Source organism: Accipiter gentilis, chromosome Z (assembly GCF_929443795.1).
Source record: "Accipiter gentilis chromosome Z, bAccGen1.1, whole genome shotgun sequence".
In the NCBI taxonomy this organism is placed as follows: Eukaryota; Metazoa; Chordata; class Aves; order Accipitriformes; family Accipitridae; genus Astur; species Astur gentilis.
The window spans coordinates 77,848,664-77,875,257 of NC_064919.1; the positions used below are offsets into that span (position 1 = coordinate 77,848,664).

At 56.5% G+C, this 26,594-nt stretch overlaps 1 protein-coding gene across 10 annotated transcripts; it reads right to left on the reverse strand.

Moving 5' to 3' along the window:
* Positions 1-344: 344 nt before the first annotated feature.
* LOC126036016 (receptor-type tyrosine-protein phosphatase F-like) lies at positions 345-26,555 on the reverse strand. 10 transcript variants are annotated; one of them, XM_049795237.1, is made up of 31 exons: positions 26,345-26,551; positions 18,064-18,291; positions 17,383-17,625; positions 16,225-16,467; positions 15,874-16,116; positions 15,497-15,739; positions 15,120-15,362; positions 14,255-14,545; positions 13,805-13,902; positions 12,270-12,462; positions 11,928-12,039; positions 11,566-11,812; positions 11,261-11,300; positions 10,612-10,717; positions 10,364-10,431; positions 9,915-10,057; positions 9,687-9,774; positions 8,995-9,065; positions 8,539-8,575; positions 7,708-7,805; positions 7,402-7,518; positions 6,133-6,290; positions 5,919-6,054; positions 5,026-5,175; positions 4,765-4,864; positions 4,138-4,217; positions 3,560-3,694; positions 2,984-3,109; positions 2,248-2,405; positions 1,838-1,973; positions 345-1,238 (listed from the first exon to the last, which is right to left on the reverse strand). In XM_049795237.1, the coding sequence occupies exons 1-31, from the start codon at positions 26,445-26,447 to the stop codon at positions 1,164-1,166; spliced, it is 4,509 nt and encodes a 1,502-aa protein (XP_049651194.1). In that variant the 5' UTR covers positions 26,448-26,551; the 3' UTR covers positions 345-1,163. The 10 variants fall into 10 exon arrangements, with proteins under 10 accessions (XP_049651194.1, XP_049651193.1, XP_049651195.1 ...); XM_049795236.1 differs by lacking the exon at positions 345-1,238 and having other exon boundaries at positions 1,248-1,973; positions 26,345-26,553; XM_049795238.1 differs by lacking the exons at positions 345-1,238; positions 2,984-3,109 and having other exon boundaries at positions 1,248-1,973; positions 26,345-26,555.
* Between the last annotated feature and the right edge of the window lie 39 nt (positions 26,556-26,594).

The following is a 26,594-nucleotide window of genomic DNA, read 5'->3' on the forward strand; positions in this document are numbered from 1 at the left end:
TTGCCCTTGTGGGGTCACATCGCCCTGCAAGGACCTAACTGCACCTTGTTGAGGGGAAGCCATGAGAAGGGCTGCTGTGACCCCATGTCCCCAGGTGGTGCCTGACAGCCTTTCCGACTTCTAGGGCTGTGCTGGGCAGCTCTCGTGAATTTGGATGGGGTGCATGGTGAGAATCATTGAAGGGTGCTGTCGCTCAATGTACATCTTGGGCAGGAGTGTGTTCTGTACCTATGCTGTGGCCAGAGCTGAGGGACCTGTGTGCTCTCAGCTCCTTTGCAGCCCCTGTGCCAGGTCAAACCTGGAAGAAAAGTGAAGATCAGAGGTCACCACCACCACGGCGAGCACAGAGTCTTTATTGGTGACACACAGAACAGAGCCATGGGGTCAGTCCTGGCTCTGAGGCCCTTTGCCCTTGAGCAGCGAAGGCAGAACCAGCCTCCGTGGTGCAGCAGCCCTTGCCAGAACCACATCCAGGATATTTAAGTTGAGCTGCTACAACCTGGGATTGCCATGGTGCAGCCAGGCAGGCTAGGGATGGAGTGTCTCTGGACCTGGAAGGGCTGTGGCACCTGGATCAGCATCAGAAAGATGGAGCTCCCAGAAGGGATTGTGTGGGGTGGAAAGGACCAGGCTAGCCCTACAGGACTGTGGGTTGTCCCTCCCTTGGCTCTTGTTGGCCTTGGACTTCATGCTAAAGTAGGACAGATAGCTTGTGCTCCTGAGCCCCATGGATCTTACAGCGGTTTGATGGTCCCCTGGCAAAACACAGTTTGGGTGTTGGTGGAGCTATCCCACTTTCCCTGGGGCTGCCTGAAGGCACAAGGGAGCCTGGATGGGACAGCTGATTATCTTCATCCCTGGCACAGACAGATCAAGTCCTGGTGCCTCTGCTCTGGTCTGCATACTCAGGCTGTGATTCCATGTAAGTTCCTGTGCAAACTCTGGGCAAAGGGTCAGGTTCCTGCTTCAAAGCCTGACCACAATTTGGAGACAGTCCAGCTTGTGGTCTCCAGCCACAGAGGACCCTTGGGGTGACTGTTCAGGGGAGTAAAGCATCTTGGGGCTGTGCACACCCCTCTCATCTCCTCTGGTTTCCACTGTTACTGATGGAGGGCTGTCAAGAGAGTCGAAGTCATGGCCAGAGATGGGCGGTGGCCATGCCTCTACTTGAAATTCCCATAGGTTTCAAATGAATTCAAGTAACTGAGGGCTAGTTTGTAGCAGAGACCATACTGCTCCTGTGGACAGAAGGATGCATGTGAGAACCTGGTACACCAACACCTGCAGTAGCAGGCCAGCCTCGGTTGCCAACAGCTTCCTGAGCAAGCCAGGTGCAGGTAGAGCCCACTCTCCACCTCACAGTTGAGGCCCACCTTGCCCCACTGAGGAATCACAGGCATGTGCTCCAGTAGCTGACAGCTCGTCTACCCCAATGCTGGAGGCAGCTGGTCTTGGGAGAAGAGCCAGCATCCATGGCATGAAGCACCTGCCACTTACTCCCATCAAGGGTGCTCACCCTATGATTGCCTCTAGCACCCAGACTAGGTGGTGATGTGGGTGCAGGACAGGCAGCTGAGCACCCATCAGTACAGTCCCTTGCTGAGCAGGCCAGGTGGACCAGAAAGGGGCAATGCACCCAAAGGGTGCTTCAGTGCCCATCTGGTTCTGCAGAACCTGCCCTGAGTGAGTGAGTATGTGCCAGCAGCAAAAACCAGGGTTTTCAGAGGTCTCATCTATTCCTGCTGGCCCCAGGATGATCTGAGCACAGAGGTGCTAGGGCAGCTGCTGGGACAGTCCAGGCTATGGCTCTTGCTCTGGTCTTGCCATCCTGACCTACCACATCTTTAATCAGCTGTCTCCGCCGCCTCTTCAGCATCCTCACAGCCTGGGATACATCCACCAGCCCCTCGCTTTGGATCTGCTCACACAGGAAAGTAGCAGCACAGAAGATCCCACTCCGGCTGGCACCATCCCTGTGGAGGAGAGCAAAGGGAGAGTCACTTGCTCTGGGATCACCTGGCAGGGGTGAGCCTCAGAAGTGTCCCACTAGACATACAGGCTATGTATGGACCTTGTCCACAGATGCTGCATCCAGTCAGCCTCCACAGGGAAGCCCTCCTCCCTGAACACAGCTGAATTCATGTCCATACACCCACCCAAGATGGATTTGTGACCCAAGCTCACTGAGGCAGCCCGAGCTGAGCCAGCTCTGTGCCACAGGCTGCTCCTCCAAGAGACATCACTCACCAGCAGGTCACGAGGATATGTCCATCTTGGCTCTGCCGATGGTGTGTTTCCACCTTCCCTAACAGGCTAATGATGGTGGCAGGTTGCGGGGGAAGACGCTGCTTCATGGGCCAGTCCTTCAGTTGCCAGAACCGGACTTCCAGTGCAGACTTCTTGGGCTAGTGGGGAAGAAAGACAGTGAGTTGGACAGAGAAGAAACCCACTGGCTTCCTGGAGGGAAGGGAGGGACAGCATGTGTCAGTCCTGGCTCAGCCATGCACACTGTATCAAGGGAGCAGCTCCACAGTGGGATGGCCCAGTCCCAGACTTTAACCTTCTCCATTGAGTGCTTTGAGATCGGCAGAGGGACAGAGCACAAGATAAGCACTGAGCACTAGGTGCAGCTCAGACTGATGCCAGTCCGGCACCCAGCTACCTGTGATAGCTGTCCCCATCCACGAACCACCACCAAGATGCACAAACTCTATCCACAGCTCCTGTCTTCCAAGTTAGGAAGGTACACAAATGTACCTCTGCCTGCAGTCTCACCCTCTTGGGACTAACCTCTTTCTCAAGGCAAAGGGCCCTGCTGTGGCCACTGCCCGTCCAGGACCCCATCAGATCCCTCTGACCACCACCCCTAGCTGTGACTTGGACCCCAAATCAAAGCCTGCTGACACTGGAGCCTGGCCAGTCCTTCCAGCTCTTGCAAAGGTTGTTCTCAAAGGACTTTGCCATCTCTGTGCAAAGAGCCCACCTGCTGCCTGTTGGTGAGGGCAAATGTCCAGGCTGTGAAGCTAACTCCGGGCTCCTCTGAGACCAGGTGGACATGGAAACGGCCGTAGGCAGCTTCGCCCTGGGTGGGCCAGAACTCCACGTATGTCTGGGGGTGAGACACGCGTGTGATCACACACAACCCCAGCCTCCATGTGTGGCAGAGCTCAGCACCTTGCATGGGTACGCTCACACCAGCCCCTCGCCCGTAAGCCTTGCACAGTGTGCACGTGGGTGCTCTGCCTGCCATTTGCTGGGGACCAACCCGTGGTGCTGCAGCCAGAAGGATAACACTCCTACAGAGAGGACACCTGGGCAGGGGTAAGAAAAACCTGAGGGATGATCCCTTGCTGTGAGACTGGGAACACACCACTGTTGTAGTGCCATGGTACTGGGACTGTCCTCGGGGCTCGCCCAGGTGGAGCCCACAAGCTTGCGGTGGGCTCCTGCAGCAAGCAGGGCTCTTGTGAGAAGAGCCGTGAGGGGGCAAAGGCAGAAAGCATATTGCCCAGCCTCATGGGGAGCTGGGAGAGGAGAGGGCTGCGTATGGGCTGCTGACCTTGTCCAGCTCCTGGAGCTGGTTCAGCACAACCACCGATGTGCAGGTGTAATCCCAGACCAGAGCCCAGAAATCCACCAGCGTGGTGAGGAAAGGCAGCTGGGTGACGATGAGTCTGTCCTCTTGGGTGTACGTCTGCAAAACACACCGGGGTGTGGGGGAGGAGAAGGTCACACAATCCACCCCCTGAGAGCCCCTCCAACAGCAGGAACTGCTCCCTGCCTCCCTTACAGCCAGGGCTCTGCAGAGCCCGAGGAGATCCCGGGCTGGGTCCCAGCTCAGAGACCCCCTCAGCTCATCACACCTGGGCTTTGCTCCCAGCACGCAAAAGCTGGCAGCCGTGCGGCAGCCTGCTGAGCTGCCTGTGCAGGCAGGGCTTAGGCTGATCACGGGGGCCATCTCCTGGCAGCAGGGCCCCAGCCGAAGTAGTCACTGTGAAGAAGACCCACGGCTGGGACACCTCAGGGACACCAAACCAGGGTGGCATGGCCTACCCCTGCCTTGAGCATTGGTGCCCGGAGGGGTCTCTGCTGCTCTCAGCAGGTCCCACCAGTGCTCCGCTGGGGCTGGAGCCTTACGCTGGCAAACACTGCGTTGATGTAACCGGGCGAGCCGTCTGCATTCAGTGAGGACATCAGGATGGGCCGGCAGGAATCCGCTGTGGAGGCAAGGGGCAGAGAGAGAAATGATGAGCCATCCTGTCCCCACACAGTGGCATGGGGCGTTCTTTGCAAGCAGTGGGGTCAGCGAGGCTCCCTGCAGCGTGGGCTGGAGAGGCTTGGATGAACAGGCACCGCCAGCCCTGTGGCCAGGACAGCTCAGGGCTGCCTGACATGGGATGTCCAAAACCCCATGGGCAGAGGCAGAGGCACAGCAGGTCCACCCTCCTCATTGCTCCCTGATGCCTCATCTGGTGTCCTCCACTGGGAAAGATTAGACCCAGGGACATGTTTATCCCAGGTGTACCCCATGAACGTGTTCCTCCAGCAAGCCCAGAAGGAAGCAGGGATGGGGTCTTGCTCCCATGGAGGGACCAATCTAATCTATATTTATTACCAACTAGAAAAATGACAGTTGGACCCTGGGCGGAACCTGCCAGTGGCTTGGTGCTGGAGAGGGAAGCAGCAGGGCAGCATCGTCCCCCCCTTGAGGCTCTCAGGTGCTGGGTCACAGAGCAAGGGGTTGCCCAGCCCTGCCAGTGGTACCTGGCAGGATCCCTGGCTTGCGGTTCTTGGGCTGGTTGCTGGGTTTCTCTGCTTCTCTGCATGGCAGGAGCTGGAACAACTCAGAAAACTTCTGCAGGGCCTGTAGGGATGATTCAGCCAAGCAAGTCCTGCCTGTCAGCTCCTCCCCTTCTTCAGCCACCCCAGAGAAATGCTTCTCCTGGGGAGGGGAGCAGTAGGGGGGAGGCACCACAGACCAGCCCCCTGCAGCACCAGACCCAGTGCACCATAGCCTGATGGTACCTTGAACTCTTTCTCAAGGACATTGTTGTGCCTTGAGGTCTCAGCTTCTCGAAGGTGGTGGACATAGCTGGTGATGTTCTCCACTGGGACCCCGGTGCTGCCGCAGAGCAAGCCTTCAAGCAGCACCTCATACAGGAAGGTGTACTGCTCCTGCATGAGGACATGGGTCAGCTGCACAGTCTGGAGCTGCTCCATGAGGAGCCCTCGGTCTCCAGACCACCAGCTTGCTGGCATCGACCTGTGCCAGGAATAAGCCAGGTCCATCCTTCACCTGCCTTCTGTGGGGTCCTGAGGCCAGACACCTCTCAGTGCAGGCAGCCCTGCTCTGAGAAACAGCTAGCAACTGCAAAAACCCAGACAAGACCATCTTCCTGTGGTTTAATGCTCCATTTCATACCAGAACCCTGCTCTGGGGAAGGAAACCCAGAAAACCAGTGAACTAGTTAGTCGTCCTACAAGCAGCTGGATGGTCCTGCCCCACCTAGTTTCCTCCAAAGGGTCCCAGCACTGAGCAGACCATGGGGATGTGGTTCCTTGGCCAGGAGACTGCTGCCCAAAAGATGCCATGGGGGCAGACACCCTGAAAGCCTGAAGGAAATGTGGACTCTCATTCATGCTCCTTGCCTACAGGACAGCCTTTCTATACCAGGATGACTGGTGCCTATGAATGCTCCTGGCACCTCAGAAGGTCTCAGGGTAACATGGATCCCAAACTAGGTTTGGACATAGCATTGAAAACAAGATCCTGCAGTCTCCATCACCTGGCAGCTCCAGTCCCTGTGGCTAGACCATGAACAGCAAGGCCAGCGTGGCTTTGCATGCCACATCCCTGGGAAGGGTGGGAAGCAGATCTGCAGCCTGACAGTGGGCAGGGAGCAGGTAACTCTCCTCACCTTGGTCTGCACCATGCTGACCCGCTGCTCCCGCAGCCTCTGCACACAGTGAAACACATCCACCTTCCCCTCAGCCTTCCCCATTTTCAGGAGGAAGTCCAAGGCAATGAAGGTACCTGTGCGCCCAATCCCTGCGCTGAGGACACAGAAAATTGGTGGTCAGTGCTGCCCCAGCCAGCCTTGCCCCAGCACCCAAGCACTCCCAGCCCAGTACCTGCAGTGCACCAGCACGGGTCCAGTAGGCACTTCCAGCCCCCTCTTGTTCACCACATCCACTAAGGCCAGGAGCTGGGCAGGGTTTCTGGGGACCCCATGGTCTGGCCACAGCATGTAGTGAAACTGCTCCACCACTCTTGGGAGAGCACAGCCTGCCTGCAAAGAAGGAGACATGGCTGCAAGCAGGGAGCAGGAACCAACCTGGAAACTTGTGTGAAGTAATTGCATGCCAACAAGTAGTGAGCAGTGGAGAAAACCACTCCAGGGGGACACCACAACACAGTGTTCCCCCAGCAGCCCCACCACAATGACTGCTCCGCTATAGCTCATCGGACAGCAACCCAGCACACAGCCACACAACTAACTTTGTTCTCTGCTTCCCTGTGCTGTGAAGAGTCAACTCACGGCAGTGAATGCAGCTTGTGCCCCACAGGGAAAAAAAAATAAAATCACAGTTTAGAGTGTTTCCATAGTCATTGAAAAGCCCTGGCTTCCCCAAATAAGGTATTTCCTAAGGCTGCTACTGCACTGACGTGAATGTAGTCACTTTTGTTACCAGCCCAAGATGTATTTTTCCGTAAACATCACATTCACTTGGCCTGAACGAATGAACTGCTATGTCCCACCAGCAGGTGCTGTTGGACCTTTACCTTTCAGCTACACTTTGCTCTGGGCAAGACAGAAGACAAGAATATGCATAACTGCAATTTCTTTATATTGTACCTGTTTTCCCCTCCTTGCAGCTCCTTCAGTTTCTGCTTTTTATGTGAGGTTTAACTTCAGCAGAAGTACCCATCTTGAGAAACATCATTATGTAAGTTATCTTAAACCATAAACTATCTGTTCAGGTTTAGCAGCTGTAAGTGACCATGGAGCTTCAATGTGGACCTTCTGCAGATTGGCTCAGCTGACAGGCAGGCACTTGTGCCATCATCCTGGATGTACAGAGATGCCATTTTATACCCTTTAACTGCTTTTATACCTTTTTTGATCACCTCATCCAAGCCCTCAAGGATGCACAATCTGCCCATATGTGTCTTCAGTCCAGACCCAGCTGGGGTGACCAGTGGAGCTGATCAATTGCCTTTGCCTGGCACAGAAACCTGGGGCCGATGCCCTAGCATGGCATCCAGTGACAGCTATGCTGACCTGCTAGTGGTGGAGAGCAGACAGGGCTCCCCACAGCGTCTCTTGGCTGACAGCTCTCATGAGCTGCTGAAACCCAAAAGCATCCTGCATCCCCATCTCAGCTACAAGCCAGGCTTACCTTCTGCAGGCAGAAGATGCGTGTGACAAGGCCTGTGGTGGTCCTGGTATTGCTAAGTGTCACGGTGAAGTCCCCGTAGACTTGCTCCTGCTCTGGCCAATACTGCTCGCACTTGGTCTGTCAACAGCAACGACACCTCTAAGCACTAGCAAACTCATGAGGGGAGTGTTGCAAGCCAGCAGTAATGTGGAGCTGCTCTCTGCCCTCATTGAAAGCTGCACTGGGAGAAAACCAAAGCAAAGCAGCCAAGGAAGCCTGGGCTCTGGGGAGGCCCAAGCCGAGCACAGGTTGAGATGGTTTCTATACCTTGTTCTGTTCCACTAAGCCCGTCAGCATCACAATGATTGAGGTCTTCTCCTGCCAGACCATCTGCCAGAAATCCACCATGGTCCCAGGCAAGGGGCCTTGGGGAGGAAGAGGAGAGCCCTGTACCAGTGTCTGAGCCATGGCTGTATAGCTGCTCCCAGGCACAACTCAGATGTTCCCAGGCTACGAGCATCCCTGAGCTTCCCTCCACCTGGGGACTAACACTGCACAGCCTGGGCACAGCAGCGCCTAGCAGGGCGTGCTGGGCACCTTGGCTTCATCACCTGTGTTAGAAATTGGGACAAGGAAGAGGGAGGGCAGGTGACCCAGGACATGTCAGTGGCTTCCCCATCCAGACCCTCAAGAAGACTGTGAGCTGCTCCTATTTCCTGAAAAGCATTTCTGCAGCTTTGCAAGGAGCCTGAGACCTCCTCACCGCATACTGCACAGAGCAGACTAACCTATCCCCACTTTGTACTGTTGGAAGGAGCCTGTCTCCAAGTGCACTGAGTGCAGATGTGTCAGGCTTTTGCAGGTTTGTCCCTGTCGTGCCAGCTGCCAAAGGGAAAAAACCAGGCTTGTGGGTGTAAGGATCACGTCCTCAGCCTGGGCAGTGCAGGGACCAGCTCCAGCTGGCCACTGCCAAACGGCCACTGAGGCCTTCCACACCCTGCATCAGATGTAACCACTGTCCGAGACTGAGGCCCAGGAGACACAGGGCTTTGGACTGAGCCATTAACAGCTCCTAAGCTGCTGTCCCATTTCCCCACTCCCCAAAGTGCTCAGGGCAGCGACTAGCATCTCCTGAGCATAAGGGCTGGGAGCACCTACCTTGAGCTGCAATGAAGAAGCGTGGACTCTGGTAGCTCTGTGGGGGAGAGGTTCAAACAGCTCCAATCATGTGGGTTAAATGTTTAACAGAAAATGAAATACAGGACCCATCCCCACACGCACCAGAGCCCTCAAACAGTGTGTCCCACAGCACCCACTCCTGTCCAGCAGGGAGAGTGGGTACATAGGGGCTGTTCCTCGGCTCCTGCCCCCTCACACAGGTCCCCTTTTGTTAGAGGTGAGAACGGCACACAAACCCAGAGTACTCCGGGCAGCTCAGAGAGGGCACAAGGAAAGTGACATCCCAAGGTCTGCCAGCCCTTGAGGGGCAGCAAATGCCAGAACTCGGGGCCATCTGTGTGAGCAGGACTGTCCTCACCCAGTGTTCCCAGGCACCTCTCCTACTCTGCCCAGGCACCTCTACCTTGCCCAGGGCAGGAATTCCTCGCTACCTACATCCACGTAGCTGGCATTGATGTAGCCATTCCCCATGTCAGAGGGCTGTAGCACCACACGGCAGTGGTCGTCTGAAAGAGAAGGGAGGTGGGATTTGGTGGACTGTCTCTTTGGGGTAGCAACGAAGTGACTGTTTAAGCAGGGGGAGGTAATTTAAGAACGTCCAGGATCATCCACTCCCTCCTCAGCAGCACTGCAGGCCTCAGGACATGTTCAAAGGTAAAGAACAGGCGGTGAGATGAATGGTGACATGGCACAGCAGGAAATGCAATGTGTTTTTGGGGAAGACTGCTAATGCAGTGGCCAAATGTTCACACCATGTGGGCCCCAGAGGAGCTTTAAGTTTTCATAGAAATTGGGTCACTCCCTCTGCTTTCCCACAAATAGCCACCTCTGGATGGGACACAGCAGTCCTCAGCGATGACTAACAGGAGGAACAGGAATACAATGATGAATGATTAAGCTTGCAGGGAGATTTGAGGGGCAGAACAAGGATTCTCCAACTGGATATTGAACAGTGGGGCCAGCATGATGATTTTGGAAAAATCCCTCTGGGTTTCAGTGGCCACAGAAGGTAAGACAAGGAGCTCAGCATTGCTGAAGAGCTGGAGGGGCACCTACACCAGCCCAGCACACTGTACAGCCCAACCACCTCCAAGTGCCTGTGCCAGACCCTAGAGAGCTCTGCTTACATGGGATGATGCTCTTGTAGCGGTTCTTGCTCTGATTACATAGCTCCTTCCCGGCATCACAGGGATGCAACAAAGTGGAGGACAGTTGCTGCAGAGGAAGAAGACAAGCCCACTCTGCATTGGCATGTGTTCTGGGACTGGCCAAGGCCAACTGCATCACACACCCAAAGAAAGGGTGAGGGCTGGGTGGACAGTGCAGCCAGGTGGGAAAGCAAAGGTAAACCAGACCTGATACTCTCTCAGACGTCCAGCACCATGCCTGTCGACTGATTCATCTTCTGTCTGCTCAGCCTCTATTTCTTCCCTCTTAAACCTCTTCAGAGCCTCCAGCAGTTCCTCCACCGGGATCTGTGTGTTCAGCTTGCACACACCTATGGAGACCACAAGGCCAGGAGATTGGTATGCACTTGATGGCTGGCCCTGGAGCTCTGCAGCTGGGATTGAGCTGGCACTGTGGTGGTCAGGACCCCACCAAACCCTAGATTGTCCCTTCCCGTGCATGTCCCTTTCTCCTGGGAGGTGTCCCTTTCCCCATGCCAGCCAGTTCTGATCCCCTTGTTCCTGTAAGGACCTTACAGAGCCTGTAAGGAACTTACAGAACCTGTAAGCACCCTGCCTATGCTTTTAACAGACAGCCTGTCCAGATAAGGCATGCAGAGCCTCTGCTCATACTGCACCTCCTCTACATCTTCGCAGGGGGATAGTGCTGCTGTTCTCCGAGGTTTTTGAACTGTCGTACTTTCGCCTGCAAAACAGCAAGTCAGGCCCTTAGACCAGCAGAAGAGAAAGACAGAGGAGAGGCTGTTGCTCATGTAACAGCCCTGCCTCCCACCTTGCTTTATCTCAGGGTCCCCTTGGACACCCCCTGGCTGTGCAAGGTGCTGGATGCCTCACAGAGAGCAGGAGAGGTGAGGCACATACTGACCTGAAGAGCATGAAGAGCAGCAAAATCCCCAGTGCCAGGAATGCAATGACCAGCGCTACTGCCATAACCACGGGCATCCTGTTCAGCAGAGGCACCGGCTCCTGCACTGCAACCAGCACAGCCCAGACTCAGACTCCCATGCAGCCTGAACCAGGCATCGGGAGATCTCATAGGAGCATGGGGTGAAAAGGAGCTTCCCCCATCTCCCACCACAAGATTTGCATTGGAGAATAGCTAGCTGGTGCAGAAAGAGTAGGTGCTCGCTTGGTGTGATACCCTCCAGCGTGGGCCCTATATCCCTGGTTGTCCCAGGCATGATAAGAGCCTGGTGAGGTGTTTGCATTTCTGGGGTTGCACATGCACCAGGGGAACAATAGGATTAAGATGCACTGTGCGATGATGGCAGAGATGTTGCACAGTGTCCAGCTGTCATTGCTGTCACAACTGCCCAAGCGGCCTGAGGTTGCCCAAAGCCCACATACCATACATAGGATCCATATCCAGAGAACCGCCATGAAGATGAAAGTAGGGCAACAAGACCCCACGGCTCCCGTGCTCAGCCAGCTCCTCTCCGTGGGAAGCGGCCGGGCTGGGAAAGGGGAAGATGGGGGAGAGAGGCTCGGGTCCAGGGAGCGAGGAGCCCACTTACCAAGAGAGAAGCTGTAACAGACGCAGGTGAACCTGTCTGCCTGTTGGAAGAGGCGGGAGGGAGAGCTCAGGCCACTCCTGCCCCGCCGCCTGCACTGGGGGCAAAGGCCTCCCACCCACGGCCACCGCAGGCTCCGGCTGCGGCCGAGGACCCCGGGGACACCGTCCTGCCGAGGCGCCCGGGCTCTCGGCGCAGCGGCCGGGAGCGGAGCCCGTGCGGCACCGCTCCTCGCCGCCGGCGGCCGGCCCAGACCCTGCCGAGGGGCTCGGCGTCCCCGGAGAGCAGGACCCCCCCGTGACGGGTACCTGCTGCGAGCGGCGGACGAGGCGCAGGAGGGCTGTGTAGTCCCAGCCCGGCCGGAGGGCAGCGTTGTGGTAGCCCTGCCCGTGGGTCCCATCGCCCAGCACGAAGTCCACGGGGGTGCTGAGGTTGAGCACGGCGGCCACGTAGGGGCTGGGCAGCTGGCTGGCGTTGAAGGGCTGCGGGTCCCCCGAGCAGGCGCCTTCCACCGCCGTGCCGTTGCGCGTCGCGACCACGACGAGCTGGTGCTCCCTGCGGGGCAGGGCGGTGAGAGGGCCGGGGGAGACGGGCCGGGGCCGGCGAGAGCGGGACGGAGGCGGCTGCGGTGGGGAAACCCGCCTCGGGGCCGCCCGCAGGCCGCGCTCACCTGGCCGCCGCAGGGGCACGGGCGACGGGGTGGAGGGCAAGCACGGCCGTCCCTTGGGACGGGGAGATGTCCCGCACGCCGCGGCAGCTGGTGTCGAGAGGGCGCGGGGCGTCTGGCGGGGAAGACCCGGGGGAGAAGCGTCAGGGGCAGCCCTGCGGGGGCCGTGCGGGGAGCGGGGGCGGCCGCAGGCAGCGCCGGCTGCGGGGCACAGCTCCTCCGTGCTCAGGCTCCTCGGCGCCGGCCGGGAGCCCGCAGGGCCGGGGCCGGAGAGCTGCCTCAGCCGGGGCGCACGCCGCGGCCGGGCCGCCCTCGGCGGAGGGACCGGGGCACGGCGAGCCTTACCCGAGCCGTCGGTCTGAAACTCCCACAGCGACGCAGCCCCGGCTCCGGCTGCCGTGAGTCCCCGCACCGCCACCACGTAGCTGCTGCCGGGGCTGTGCTCAGGCAGCGGGTGCTCAGTGACGGAGCCGCTCAGCCGCAGCCGCTCCATCTCCAGAAAGCTGCCGTCCTGCGCGCTCCTGGCCGTCACGTTCAGCTGGGGACGGGGGACGGAGCTGGAGGGTGGCAGCTCCCGCCTGCCCTCCGGGAACCTGCCCGCGGCACGCCGAGACGGAGCGAAGCCCCCCTGCGAGCCAACCCTTCCCTGCGCCCGCTCCTGCTGGGGAAGGCTCCCGGGGGGCAACCTTGGCCCCGCGCGTGGACCTCGAGGCAGGCGAGAGGAGGAGAGGGGGAATCTGGAGCCAAGGCTCAAGGCGTCGGAGCAGCTGCCCCTGTGAGCAGAGGACCAAGCCTCTGCGAAGAGCTGAGGGCAAGAGGGAGCCTGGCTCTTTGGAGAGGCGTATATGCGCGTAAGGAGGCCGAGGCCAGGCCACCGCTACGGTATTGCAACACCGCAGGCACTGTGGTGACACCCCCCACGAGAGGAGCCCTCAGCTGCTCTCCCCTCCCGCGCAAGGCTGGGCTCTGAAGGCTTTGTCTGCCTGAAAAGGGGAGGCCAGAGTGATGGAGGCTCCCCACGTGCATCACCTGCATTGGCCACGAGACCCCGGGCCATCCTCACTGCTCTCGGGGTCTTTACGGAAATGGCATCTTGGGAATATGCAAATAAGGAGCTGACTGAAGGCAGAAGAGAAGGATTCTTTTCGCAAACAGAGGTGTCTGGGGGCAGGTAAGCAGCTGGGACAGACCCGCAAGCAATGCCGTCAGGGCCCCTCTTTGCCCCTTGCTCCAGGAAAGAGCTGAGAGGGGCGCGACAAACCGGCATGTCGGGGTCCCTGTCACCCCACGGAGAGGTCTGTCCTCAGAGAGGGCACAGGGCACACTGGTAAGGGTCTCACCCCGCCTCAGTGCTAGAAAGCAGGGCTGCACTCTGGGAAGAGCCCCGAACCCAGAGACAGACGAGGCCCTTTGAGCCACGCATTAAGGAAAACTCAGAGGAACGGTGCAACTCTCCCGAAAGAAGAGGGGTTTTCAGAGGATGACTCAGACTACAGACTTCTCTGTGGCAGGAACCAGAAACAAGCACGCAAGAGGCAGAGGAAATCCTGGGAGGCCACCCCAGCAGACATGTCAACAAGTGCTGCACACCGAGCCCCAGTCTGCCCAACCCCAGGCTGAGCGGACGCGGGGAGGACGCCCAGAGGCCGGGGAGCACCCACCACCGCTCCGGGCAACTCCACAGCACGAGGAATGTTGAGGGTGAGCGAGAAAACGTTCATGCTCATCACGGCCAGACACTCAGCTGGACTGGCTGGGAACTGGGGGCCATCACAGCTTTCCCTTCCCCGCTCTCCCCCAGGCTGCCTGCACAGAGCTCCAGGCAGAGGGGGGCCTGGCGAGGCGAGGGAGACCACGGGCAGCCTGCGGTCCCCTGGTACCTGGTATCCGATGATCTCCCCCTTGCAGGAGGGCAGCGCCTTCCACCTGAGGGACCCTGTGCTGGGATCCAGCCGCAGCTTCTCCGGTTTGTCCGGCACTGGAACCACAGGAGGACGGGGTCACGCACGGGCACGGCGAGGAGGGCCTGAGCCCAGAGCAGGGTGCAGGCAGCTTCTGGACCAGGGGACAGCCCGCCAAGGGACCCCCAAGCAGGGTTTATCCCCCACAAAGGCCGCATGTGCTTCAGCAGCAGCAGGAGCAGCAGTGGTGTAGTGAGGAGGGGGAGAGAGCGAGGAGGGGACGTGCTCTGCTCCAGGGCCCTGCACATCCCCTTCCCCAGCGCCCCACAGGATCCCATCAGCCCTGATCCCAGGACCACCACTGCAGGGAGTGGATGCTCCGGCTGAGCTGCCGGGCAAAAGGCACCTTTACATTTCATGTAAACATACCCGTTTCCTTTGTTCTGAGAAGCCGTGTGAAAAGGATCGTGCTGGGCAGCAGTGAGATGGTGATATTGTAGTCAGTGAAGGGCTGCAGAGGGGGGCAGGTAAATGTTCCCTCCTGGCCATGGAGCGTCTCCTCTCCCTTCACCTCCTCAGCCTCACAGGAGAGGGAGGAATGCTCTTCCAGCCGGCACCTGGCCCGAACCTGCTGGCAGGCATCAGGGAGCCTGCAGGTCCAGTTCAGTTTGATGCTGGTGCTGGAAACCTCCAAGGTCCCAGGGACAACCTGGAGGACATCTGTGAAGGAAACATTGCAAGAGGGTCACCCCCTTCCCTTCCCCTCCCAGCCTTGCAAGGGTGCTGCAGTCCGACAGCCCTGCTCCCCACCAGCCGGGTGGGAGGCAAAGCGAGAGGCTGAAACTGGTCACTCCAGCTCTCTGGTAGGGGAGCAGGAGGAGTTTGGGGTCGTGGTACTCTTGGAAGCTGGATGTGACCTTCTGGGATAATTCTACCAGCGAGACAACTGCCCCCGTTCATTCAAACATCAGGACGTGGCAGGCTGGAATAGAGGGAAGCGCAGGACAGTGTCCCCCCCAGCTGGGCTACATCACAGCTCACAAGGAGCAAGAAAGTGGTCCTTCTGCTCTCACACCCTCTGAGGCGTGTGGCTGCAATCATCCTTCGGTGCCATGGGAGAGCACAATGGGACACATTTCATCCTGGCCTTACAGGAGCTGCTTCCACAGTTATCAAACATCACAGCACGGGCCCCAAGGGAAAACCATGACCTTCCCATGCTGACTCTCACCCAGACACATTGCCAGCATCCTGACCCTGCAAAGGACCATCCTGTGCCTGATGCCTCCCTTACCGATGCACTGCACACTGGACCGAATGCGGATCCAATCACCCGTGATGTCCCTTCCAAGCCACGGGTCACTGTATACAGGATTCCCATAACTGATGGGCTGAACTTTGCCTGAACATTTGATTTCGGTGAAGGATGGCTGGAAACCCTCGGGACAGCTCAGCCTCACTTCCTCGTTCTTCTTGTAATTCTCCTGGTCTGGTGCCAGCTGGAGTCTTCGGTCCCACGACGGCCTCTGGCAAGTTTCTGGCAGAGGTGAAAGTGGGGGTTAGTTGGGGTGGGGGGTAAGAGGATGGGTCAGGGGTGGGTGGTGGGATTTCAGCAATCATTCAGTTTGGAGTAGAGCAGGCAGCCAGGAGAGCTCCTGATGCTTCCCTTACTAATGCACTCCACCCTGGACCGTATGGGGATCCAGCCACGTCTGATGTCCCTTCCACGCCAAACTTTTCTGTATACAGGATTCCCATAACTGATGGGCTGAACTTTGCCTGAACATTTGATTTCGGTGAAGGATGGCTGGAAACCCTCAGGACAGCTCAGCCTCACTTCCTCGTTCTTCTTGTAATTCTCCTGGTCTGGTGCCAGCTGGAGTCTTCGGTCCCACAACGGCCTCTGGCAAGTTTCTGGCAGAGGTGAAAGTGGGGGTTAGTTGGGGTGGGGGGTAAGAGGCTGGGTCAGGGGAGGGTGGTGGGATTTCAGCAATCATTCAGTTTGGAGTAGAGCAGGCAGCCAGGAGAGATCCTGATGCCTTTCTTACCAATGCACTCCACACTGGACTGAATGCGGATCCAATCACCCGTGATGTCCCTTCCCAGCCATGGGTCACTGTATACAGGATTCCCATAACTGATGGGCTGAACTTTGCCTGAACATTTGATTTCGGTGAAGGATGGCTGGAAACCCTTGGGACAGCTCAGCCTCACTTCCTCATCCTTTTTGTAATTCTCCTGGTCTGGTGCCAGCTGGAGTCTTCGGTCCCACAACGGCCTCTGGCAAGTTTCTGGCAGAGGTGAAAGTGGGGGTTAGTTGGGGTGGGTGGTGGGATTTCAGCAATCATTCAGTTTGGAGTAGAGCAGGCAGCCAGGAGAGACCCTGATGCCTTTCTTACCAATGCACTCCACACTGGACTGAATGTGGATCCAATCGTCCGTGATGTCCCTTCCCAGCCATGGGTCACTGTATACAGGATTCCCATAACTGATGGGCTGAACTTTGCCTGAACATTTGATTTCGGTGAAGGATGGCTGGAAACCCTTGGGACAGCTCAGCCTCACTTCCTCGTTCTTCTTGTAATTCTCCTGGTCTGGTGCCAGCTGTAGTCTTTGGTCCCACGATGGCCTCTGGCAAGTTTCTGGCAGAGGTGAAAGTGGGTGTTAGTTGGAGTGGGAGGTGACAGGCTGGGTCAGAGGTGGGTGGTGGGAGAGAAGTCCCCTGTAATCCATCCAGCCAAATGCATCCAGAGGGATGGTGACATGTCCATCTGCCAGAACGTTACCTGTAGGCAATGTGTGTTTGGAGCGGGCTCTCCTTGTGTACCCAAAGTGTGAATGATCACTCATCCATCAACCTCTCCCATCCATCCCGTGTCCGTGGACACTCATAGCCATCTCCCACAGCCTCATGCAGGGAGGTTCCCACATCGTCTCTCCCTGCCCGCCTCCCCTGAGCACCAGGCTGCCCGTGCACGGCCAGCCCCACACTTGCACAGGTCTGTCCCTGCCCAGGGCAGCCCCGCATGCCCATCACCTGAGGGAGGGCATTGCTCTTCCCCCTGGTGCACCCCCCACAGCCTCCAGTCCCGATGCCAGGGGCTAACCCAGCCCCGGGCACTCAGGACTCCCTTCCGTCGCCTCCACTCCAACCCCTGGGGCTGCAGATGTCCCCAGGGTCCCTCACCTACACGGGCAGAGGGGGACAAGCAGAGCTGTGCACTCCACGGTGGCACCTGCAGGCGCAGCAAGGAGCAGGGCACCTCCGTGGGCACCTCGGTGCCGGCCCCGGATCCGGCCCCAGGCCCTGGCACCCATCTGCAGGACCCCACGCTTGGCGTGCTCAGGAAAGACTGCAGGAGCTGCTGGCTTGCCTGGCTGGCACTACCTTGTCTCTCGTCCCCTGGCTGGGCTGTCCTCTTCAACAGTTTGCAGGGGCAACACAGCACCAAGGAGGGACTGTGGCGTGCCTGCAGCTCAGCTGGACAACGTCATGACTGGCTATGGAGGGTGAAGATAGAGAGGGGGCATGGGAGAGCTGCAGCCGCCTCACTTACCAATGCACTCTACAGCCTTCACAATGTGCGTCCAGGCACCTGTGCTGTTCCTGCCCCACCAGGCATCTCCATAGACTGGTTCCCCAGAACTCACTTGCAGAAATTCCCTTGCACACTTGACCTTGGGGAAGGATGGCTTGAGATCTCCAGGGCAGGTCAGTGTCAGTTCTTCATTCAGTCGGTAATTTTTTTTGTTTGATGGAAACCAAAGTCTTTCATCCCACTGGGGTTTTGGGCATGTTCCTGTCAGGCAGAAAGTGTGAGAGTCCTTCTCGGGGACAAGGGATGCTCAGGCAGGAGGGGGACCGAGGCTTTGCCATGACTGACTGTGGTGTCAGCGTTCAACACCACGAGGAAACCCAAGGGCCCCCAGGTGCAGGAAAGGAGCTTGTGCCTGGGCAAAGTGGTGATATAGGACACTGGGAGAGAGGTGAATTGAGGGGCAGGATCTGGCCTCCTCCGACCTGCAACTCAGGAATAGACTGGGAGGAGACGCAGGGACAGTGAGAAAACCGGCCCCACACTGAAGGCTTCTGTCCCTCCCCACCTTGGAGACGGCTCCCAGCTGGGGCCCATCTCTGAGCTGTGGCCAAGGTGTCTCACAGATACGGCAGGATGCCCTGGGTCCCTCCTTGGGGAGAAGTGCATGTAGCAGGGGAGACCTACTGCTCTCCCACTTACCTGTGGTGCAGGTCAGGCTCTCTGCCACCACATGCCATGTTCCCTGAATGTCCTTCACCTCCCAGGCATCCTTCCAACCTGGAGACATCCCATTTGCACATCTGATCACAGCAAGGGGAGGAGGGTCCTCCACAAAGCAGCTCAGTGTCACCTCTTCATTGAACCTGTAAAACCTCTGCTCTGGGGTAAAGTGGAGCCTCGAGTCCCACTGGGGCTGCTGGCATCTCTCTGCACAGAGGAGAAGGAGCGGGTGTAAGCAGGATGGGAAGGTGCCTGCTGTGGGGTCTACTGCCCTGAGTTTGACACCGTCCAGCTCCTTTGGTTGCCACTTTCGACTGCAAATCCCTCTCTTGCAGCCTAGAGCAGAGTTAAGGGTGGCAGCAGGCCACCCCAAGAGCAGTCCCATCCATCCCTACAGAGGTGTAGGCTTTCCCACTCAGGCTCCATTTGGGTAAGGCTGACCAGGGACTGGGCTCCTCCCTAGCCTTCACACAGAGGTCCTTCCACTCCCACCACCTCGGCCATATGCCCAGGCACTGTTTGAAGGCACAGGGCTTACAGCAGCAAGGCGCCGAGACAAAAAGTGCCCCGGCACTGCCAGGACAGGGGGAAAGCCAAGGCGTCCAGGTCTCCTGATCCGGGACTGTCACCCAGGTAGGGCTGAAGCACGACCATGTCACGGAGGGTCTGCCACCAGCTCAGGACCCCAGGGTCAGGGTGATGCGGGGCTGTGCTTACCCTTGCAGGTGGCAGTCCCGTTCCACGAGTTCTGGGTCCCACTGGAGATGCATCTGAGCTGGGGGACCGATGGCACATACTCCCCAGCACAGCTCAGCTGCCCCAAATTGTTCAAGGCATGGCTGCTCTGGTTTGGGGGAAACTGCAGCTTGGGCTCCCAGTCAGAGGGAGCTTTACGTCTCCCTGTGTGCGACGGACAGGAGCGAGAGCCCTGAGCATCACTGGGCTCCGGCAGCATCCTCGGGGGTGAGGAGGCCCTGTCCAGAGGGGTGCTGGTCCCCCTCACTTCAGAGGGCTGGCAGAGATGAGCACCTCCCAGATGAGGCCCCAGACCCCAGGTACATTAACCCTCCTTGCACCCTCAGGTGCAGTGCAGGAGGGTTACCTGCAGGCCCTGCTGCCCACTCACATGCTGCGGAGGGATCCCAGCCAGCAGGATCCAGCAGCCCAGTGGATGCTGCTCTCTCCTGCACTCTCTTCCCCAGAGACAGGGGCTGTGGGAGTGCACCAGACCCAGTGAGTTTCCGCTGGCACCACTCACCTGCATTCCTGTCATCCTGCTGGGCACTACCTGCTCACACCCATATGCATGATTATTTGCAGCAAAAAGTCCACTCAAGTTGCCAATTTGCTTTTGCTTTGCAGGTTATTTTCTCCTCCCCATCTCTTGCCCAAAATACCTGCTGGATCCTAGGACTGGGTACCTCCTGTCCCATATTCCTCCCATGCTCACCCAGGAGGGACAACACCCCCATACCTGGGTTGGCAGAAAGGACTCGACAGGGACTGCAGGTAGGTGCTTAACCAGCTGCATGTTTAGTTGCATTTTGCAACATGTAGATTGGGCAATTGATGGAAGTAAATCTTCATATTCATTTTCCATTAGTTTCTAGACAGGAGTGCTGCTGTCTCTCTGCATGGCACTAATTTGGGTCTCTACTCTCTGATCAGATATCAATTTTCATGCAATAAGAAAAGTACCACTCTGTGAGATCTCTTCATACAACAAATTCAGCTGTAAACATTGTCCAAGTTACTGGGACGCAGCCAGGCAGGCACAGGCACTGCTTCCCAACACACCCAAATGGCATTAGGACTCACCATGAAACCATGATTACTCTGCACTTCTTGTGCAGCAGGCCAACAGACCACAACAGCTGTATCATCTCAGCCTGAACAAAGGCCCTGCCAAATAAATGGAGTAAAATCCCTCCAGACTGGCAAATTGAGCAGCAATTATTTCAGGCAGGTGAGAGCTACTCATGAAGGCATTTCCAGTGCTTCATTTTGCATTTCAGGGCCCAAAATCATGCCTGTAAAAAGTTCATTCATCGATGCGGCATCCTTCTAGCTTAGAGTTACAGCAGAAACATGAACAACCCTTGCTTGAAAAGAGGTTTGTGGGGCGTGACCTCAAGCACGAAGAAGTTTGAGGGAATGAAACCTGTCCAGTGGAGACAGCCCTAAGAGCCGAGGGAGATACGAGTGTTCATGGGCATGGCTGGCCTCTCCCAGACTGCCCCAGTCCTGACCTTCAGTGCAAAGGGGCTTGTTGCTTTTCCTTTTGTAAGTGCTTCCATACCTCCTGGTAGCTGTTACAGTCCCTGCAGTGACACAAAACCCAATGGTAGCACAGGACATGGCAACCTGCTGGGCAGGAAACAAGGAAGAAAAAGGAAAGTCTCCTTCGTGTGCAACCTGCTGACACAGGTGCAGATTTCAAGAGATATCTGGGACAGCGCCTTCCTACAAACACCAATGCTTTGCTGGCAGGGGTGCTTGCAGCTGTACGTCAGATCTCTGCCTTGCTGCCAGCTCTCCATGAACCTCACACCAAAACCTCTAGTGCCCTTTTTGTAGCAAAGCATTTGCACCATGAATGAACTCCGTAGAGGTTTTTGGCCTTGTATGGTGCTTTCTTATGGAGGCCAGGGGTAACACAACTTTTAAAAAGGTCGCATCTCATGGTTGCTGCTTTAGAAGTATAATACAGTGCAGACTTACTGTAGTACAATGGAGAATTAGTCTTTGTTTGAAGTTCATGATTTTTTTTAACTAAAAGGTGAAGCTTCTGCATGCTGAAATGACGTGTATTCAGCATTATACTAATTATTACTGACAGGCACTTATGATTGATTCAGCCTTTCCCTTAGTCATGGGTGGTTCACTAAAGTACAAGTAAATAGGTTCTGTGTAAGGATCCCGGGCTGGAAGCAGGTGTGAAGGGATCCCTTGGACTGAGCTGTCACAACAGCCACACATTTCTGACTAGGCTGGCCATCTTCATCAGGACTCCAGTGAATCACTTCTCTTAAACTTGGGGATTTATCAGCCCTAATGCTTTGCCAGACATCTCAGCATCTTTGCCCTTTTTCATTTTTTTCAGGTGAAAAGGGGCTGGCAGTGGTGCATTTTTGCTCCAGGTCTTCCCCAGTCCTCCTGTCAGTGTCTGCTAGGAGGGGGTGGTGGGGAGCTGCTATGATCCGGCGTGGTTTCCATTGTAGCATCAGGCAAGGCCAGACGGCTGAAACATGCTTCTGCAAAGACTGCATGTGTGCCAGCAGTGTGTCAGTGGCCACATCTGCCTTTCGGGCACAAGGACTACACTGGTGAGCAGTCCTGCAGGCAAACCCTCTTGCTCCCTCCTTGTACCTGGCTGTGGCTGCAGAGCCACTTGCAAGCACCATCGGGATGCCAGTCCTCTGCAACTTGTCCCTTCCTTTCCAAGCCCTCTGACCTGTGGGAGTGGTCATTTGGCCCACTTTTTTTCTTCCCACAGGCTCCCCTATGCACTTTGGGCTGCCAGATGTGGCCCTGCCGAGCACGGGGTAGGTAGGGGTTGATAACAGCACCCAGACCCAGGCCAGGCATGGACCGTGCCAGGCAGAATCTGAGGGCTGGATGGGAGAGCTCAGAAAAGGCAGGCAGAGCCCACAGCTCATCCCCATCCTCGGAGGAGCCAGAGCCTGGAGAGTGCTGCCCTAGGGGAATGCACCAGTCTCAGAAATTAGCCTGGGAATTAACACTGTCTGACAGAGGGACGGGTATGAAAAAATTAGCTTGCTTGCCTTCCAAAGGGGTAGTGTACACCAGTGAAACAGCCTGGGAGGCTGCCAAAGCCTATTTACCTCCTGTACACAGAGCATCCTGCTAGCAGCACCCATGCTGTCACATCCCCTCCAGGTTTGGGGCTTGCCTCCTACCTGCACCCCTGCTGCTGTAGAGGAGCTGAAGACATGCAGGGTGCCACAGCACTGACACCATCTGCATTCAGGCATCTGCAGCTGCTCAGAGCCCTTCCTGGTGGCTTTTCTGATGAGTGCTTGAAGGTAAAGCCTAGAAGTCTCTGCTTCCCCACAGAAGAGGGAAGAGAAGACACTGCCATCTGTTTTTGTCTCAAGAACATCGCTGAATACAATCCAATTCAACCTCACTTCTCCAATAAGCCCAAGCGTAGCAGGCATGTGATTATGATTTGAGTCTCACTGGGAGAAACGAATCTGTGACTGCTGGGTGCAGTCGAGATGCACAGGCTATGGGGGACACTGCTGTCCTCGTCCTCGTTCTTACACTCCTTCCCCAATCACTCCGTAACATTTGCCATGGGAAAAGAGCTCCTTGGAGCTCTAACCTTTGCTCTAACCCAGGGTGGCTGTTTCTGTGCTTCAGTGGTGGCCACGGGAAGCTGTGTGGCATACGTGCGTCAGAGGGTGTTGGATCTCCACCAGGTTGGAGCTCACCACTTGTGCAAAGGAGACAGATGCACATGCCTGTGTGCAGGGGGATGGGGCACTGCTGGAGAAGGGAGGGTACTCAGAGAGAAAGAAGAAAGAAACACTCAGCTTCTAGCCTTGTAGGGACTAACAGCATCCGGGAGAGTAAAGAAACAGTCATCAAATACTGTTTTTCACCCTGCAGCCACCCACAGGCCCTCCGCCCCCAACTATAGGAAAGAGGCTGAGACAAGTGAAATTTCAGCATGGAAAATATGGTGTAGATGTGACCAAACAGGCATCTCTTATCATGTGCAATGTGTGCTCACTGCAAAATGGAGGATGCTGAATGCCTAGGCAGGAGTGGTAACAAAAGGTTAGTCTATTTGCCTCATGTAGTCAGAGATTAACTGTTACCTTTTTTTTTCAGTTGATGCTATTAAATGAATACCCTACTTGTTAATATGGTTCAATACCCATGAATATAGAAAGCATTTTACAGAAATATCTGGACTGCCTGTTCCTTCTGCAAAGGAGTTATGAGTCTGGCAGGCAAAACAAAGCCCCAGTGTGCCCCAGAAGCAGATGTCAGGGAGGATCAGGAGAAAGGAGAAATAGCTGTGCTGGTAATTCAGGTCAGGCTCCTGGGTTCAGCCCCTTGCTTACCAGCAAAAGATGTACTTTCTTACATTATAATATCCCATACACAAAGAATAAAAGACAAGGTGAAATCTAAGGAGCAGCAGGCAAAGTTCAACCCTTTTCCCTTGGCAGCTCAGCAGCTAACAGAGGTGACAGCAGAGCGTGCTGGAGTCTCGCTGCGTTTGATGCCGTCTGCTTGCTGAGAGGAGCTAAGAAAAGCAACCACTGTTTCCACCAGTGGAAAGTGGTATCGCAAGCTATGGAAAAGACATGCACGTGTCTTAAAGCATCTCTCTACCTATTGCTAGCAGCCAAAGACACCAAGTGGGTCTTTAAAAGCAATGGGCAGTGTGAGGGTGGCAAAGGGGCAGAGAGACCTCAGGGCTGCTCTGCTTGGGAGCAGTGCCAGGGAAAGGAGGTGGCAAAGCAGGTCACTGAACAAGGCACCGTGGGAAGAGCAGGGAAATGATGGCACTTTAATCTGTACGTCTCTGCCACGCAAAAGGCCATCCGACAGGGTTTTAAGAACAGGAGGTGAAATACTTGTTTCCAGAATCCGTACTCTGGTAATGGGAAGTGGAAGCATGGTGGAAAGTAAGTTTACAGCCCCAGGGGTGTCAAGGCCCAAGGCGCTCCTCTGCAGCATCTCTTACTGTTTGTGTTCCCCCCAGGATTTACTCTAGGCACTGTTTGAAATTTGAGTCCCACTGACACAGAACTTTTCAGATTGAGTGTGGCCTTATTTTACCTAGCACCCTCCCACCCACTGGGCTTTGCAGCTATGCCCCTAGCTAGGGCTTCTTGTCAGCTGCTACTAAATCACTGCGTAATGTCAAGCAAGGCTGATGAGAAAGGGGCCAGGGTCAAACCTGGGTCACAGACCCTGCCTCTGCAGGGAAAACATCCCATAAAAATTTCTCTGTCTGCCTCCCAGGTGCACTGGGACCATAAGGGGATGAGGCTTTTGTACAGATGTGGCATCTCAGGGGGGAGAAAAAACCCTGTAAGAACGGCACAGCAAGACAATAAGGTGACAATAAGACAATGGGACAATGCACCCTGCTCAGTGCACGGTGCCCCCATGATGGGGTGAGCAGAGCAGCAGTGCTGCGCTGGCTCACATTTGTACCACACGCATTGACCACATCCTCTGCCTGCAGCTGCTCTGCTCTTCCGCGGGCTCCCAGCAGCACCCCGTGTGCCTTCACCTCCTGCCCAGAGCTGGGATGCGGCTCTGCCATCTGGCCTCATTTCCTCAGCGAGCACCAGGCCCTGTGGCCCACGGCCCTTCCCCAAAATTACTGCCATGCCTGTGGCTTTGCAGGAACCGGTGCTGCCAGTGCTCAATGCTGGGGGTGGGGGACAGGGTGAGGCGGGGGGGACGACAAGCTGGCTGAAGTCATTTGGGCATGCAGGAGCCCTGCTGAACAAGGACAGCCCACACTGCCCGCTACTCTGGTCCTCCCAGCATTGGGGGGGGCTTTGTGGGTGCCTGGAAGGGGACAGCAATGTGCAATGGGAGGAGCTTGTCCACTGTCGCCACTGGGCTGTTCCCTCTCCCTGATTGCACCCTACATCTGCCAGGGTCATGGGAGATGCTCAGGGATGCCTGGGAAGGGGGACCCTTGGGTCATGTCCTGTCCCTATGTCCCCCATCTCTGCCCAACAGCTCTACCCTGCCCCACTGCCACTGTCTGCCCCACAGGAGCCCATTACACCCTAATGGGGATGGGAGGGACCCTCCTGCCACACCCTGGCCATCCCCCTTGTCCTGTCCCTCAGCTAGAGAAGGCCCCCGATCCATCAGGTGGGGACCTCAGCACAGATCCTGGGATGGGATGAGGCCACCTGCTAAGGATGCAGGCAGGGCTGCCCGCACTGCTGGGTGCGGCTGCCAAATGTTTTTGTCTTGGTTCCTCTTTTTACAAACACCAAGGTGCAAGCTCAGCAATTCCATCTCTGCCACAGACAGACTCCTCCAGGGGTGGCTGGGTGACTGAGATGTGCAGAGTGCACCAAGAGTCTGCTAGCCACTGGGTCCCCACTACGTCCCACCACACATGGGATGGCCAGGTCCTGGCCCTAGTGTGCACGGTGCAAACAAGCTGGAGAGCCACACAATGCTTGGGCATGGTTGCACATGCTGGCCTGGGAGGACAGCTTCAGTGGGGGATCTGGGCAAGGAGAAGCCACTCTGGGCAGGAAGATATCCTCTGTTGCAGGTTTAGCCCTTGGTTTTTGAGTGACAGAGTGCTGTGCTCATGTTCCCTGTAACCACAGGGACACATTTCCCCTGGGAACGGGCTCCTATGGCCCCTAGCACACCGTATAGACCCTGCTCTCACTTCACATCAGCAACTAAAGATCCTGGTCCCATTCCCTGGCCTCTATCATAGCCAGGGTACTTAGACTATCAGGTTTCTCTAGCCTACATCAGCCCAGACACATCCCCACAGTGGACTGGGACAAAATGATCAGATGCTAGTTTAATGAGTTTTATCACCTAGCTCCGGCAAGATTGGTTTAGAGAAATACTCCAATTCAGACAGATGCAGAGCAACGCGAGGTGACAGCCCCCGGACCACAGCTCAAACCCGGGACAGTGCAGTCTCCCGGGAGGTTAGATAACATGTGAGCCTACAGATACCCACCAACTGACTCTGCTGGGCTGGATGCGTGCAGCCTGTGTAGAAAGAGCCCAGAAGAGCCCTGGGGGTGTCCTGGACTTGCAGCACAAAGGAAGCCCATTAAAAAGCAATCCCAGCACATCATAACTCCCACCCCGAGGGTCTCCTGGACACACAGGGGCTCAGCTCATGGCTCCCCAGGTCTTTGCTGGGCACTAGCACCCATCTCCACTGTGGTGAGGACGTGGCATCTGCACATTCTGCAAAGAGAGATGGCCATCTTGTGCTCCCAGGGACACTTCCCACTCTGCGGAGGAACTTTATGGCCCCTGCAGAGGCTTTCCCAGCACACTAACGATTGCTGTCCTCCATCCCCAAACAGAGCTTCACGCCACCAAAACCAAGCTGATGCCCAGGTGTTTTGGGCCCTGGTGTGAACATCAGCTCCAATTCTCTCTGATACAGCTACTGCATCCTGAACGTGGTAAAGACATGCACCAACCTTGCAGCAGGAAAGCAGTGAAACCTTCTCTTGTGGGGAGAGGAGAGAGCACTTCTTACCTGTTTCCTGGGGTTCTCCAGAGGTGCTGGGGTCCGGTTCTTCCTGATTCTGTGCTGCCAGCAGAGGTGTGAGGAGCAGGACAAATGTCCAAAGCAGGGCCATGTTTGCTTATGCTCCCAGGGGAGGACTAAGGTCTCAGCCCCCCGGCTGCCTCACAGCACAGCTGTCTGATTGCAAGAGGTGCAGGCACAGAAAGGAAACAGCCACGCAGAGAAATCATATATGGTGCAAGAGGCTTCCTCATTGGAG

Excerpts from the sequence above, each read along its gene's own strand:
- LOC126036016 (XM_049795236.1), bottom strand. The coding sequence starts at position 26,447 with ATGGCCCTGCTTTGGACATTTGTCCTGCTCCTCACACCTCTGCTGGCA. Across the intron at positions 13,903-14,254 it reads TCTCAGAACAAAGGAAACGG|TGCCGGACAAACCGGAGAAG; the intron begins GTATGTTTACAT and ends CTGTGGTTCCAG. Across the intron at positions 4,218-4,764 it reads CAAGCCAGGGATCCTGCCAG|CGGATTCCTGCCGGCCCATC; the intron begins GTACCACTGGCA and ends TTGCCTCCACAG.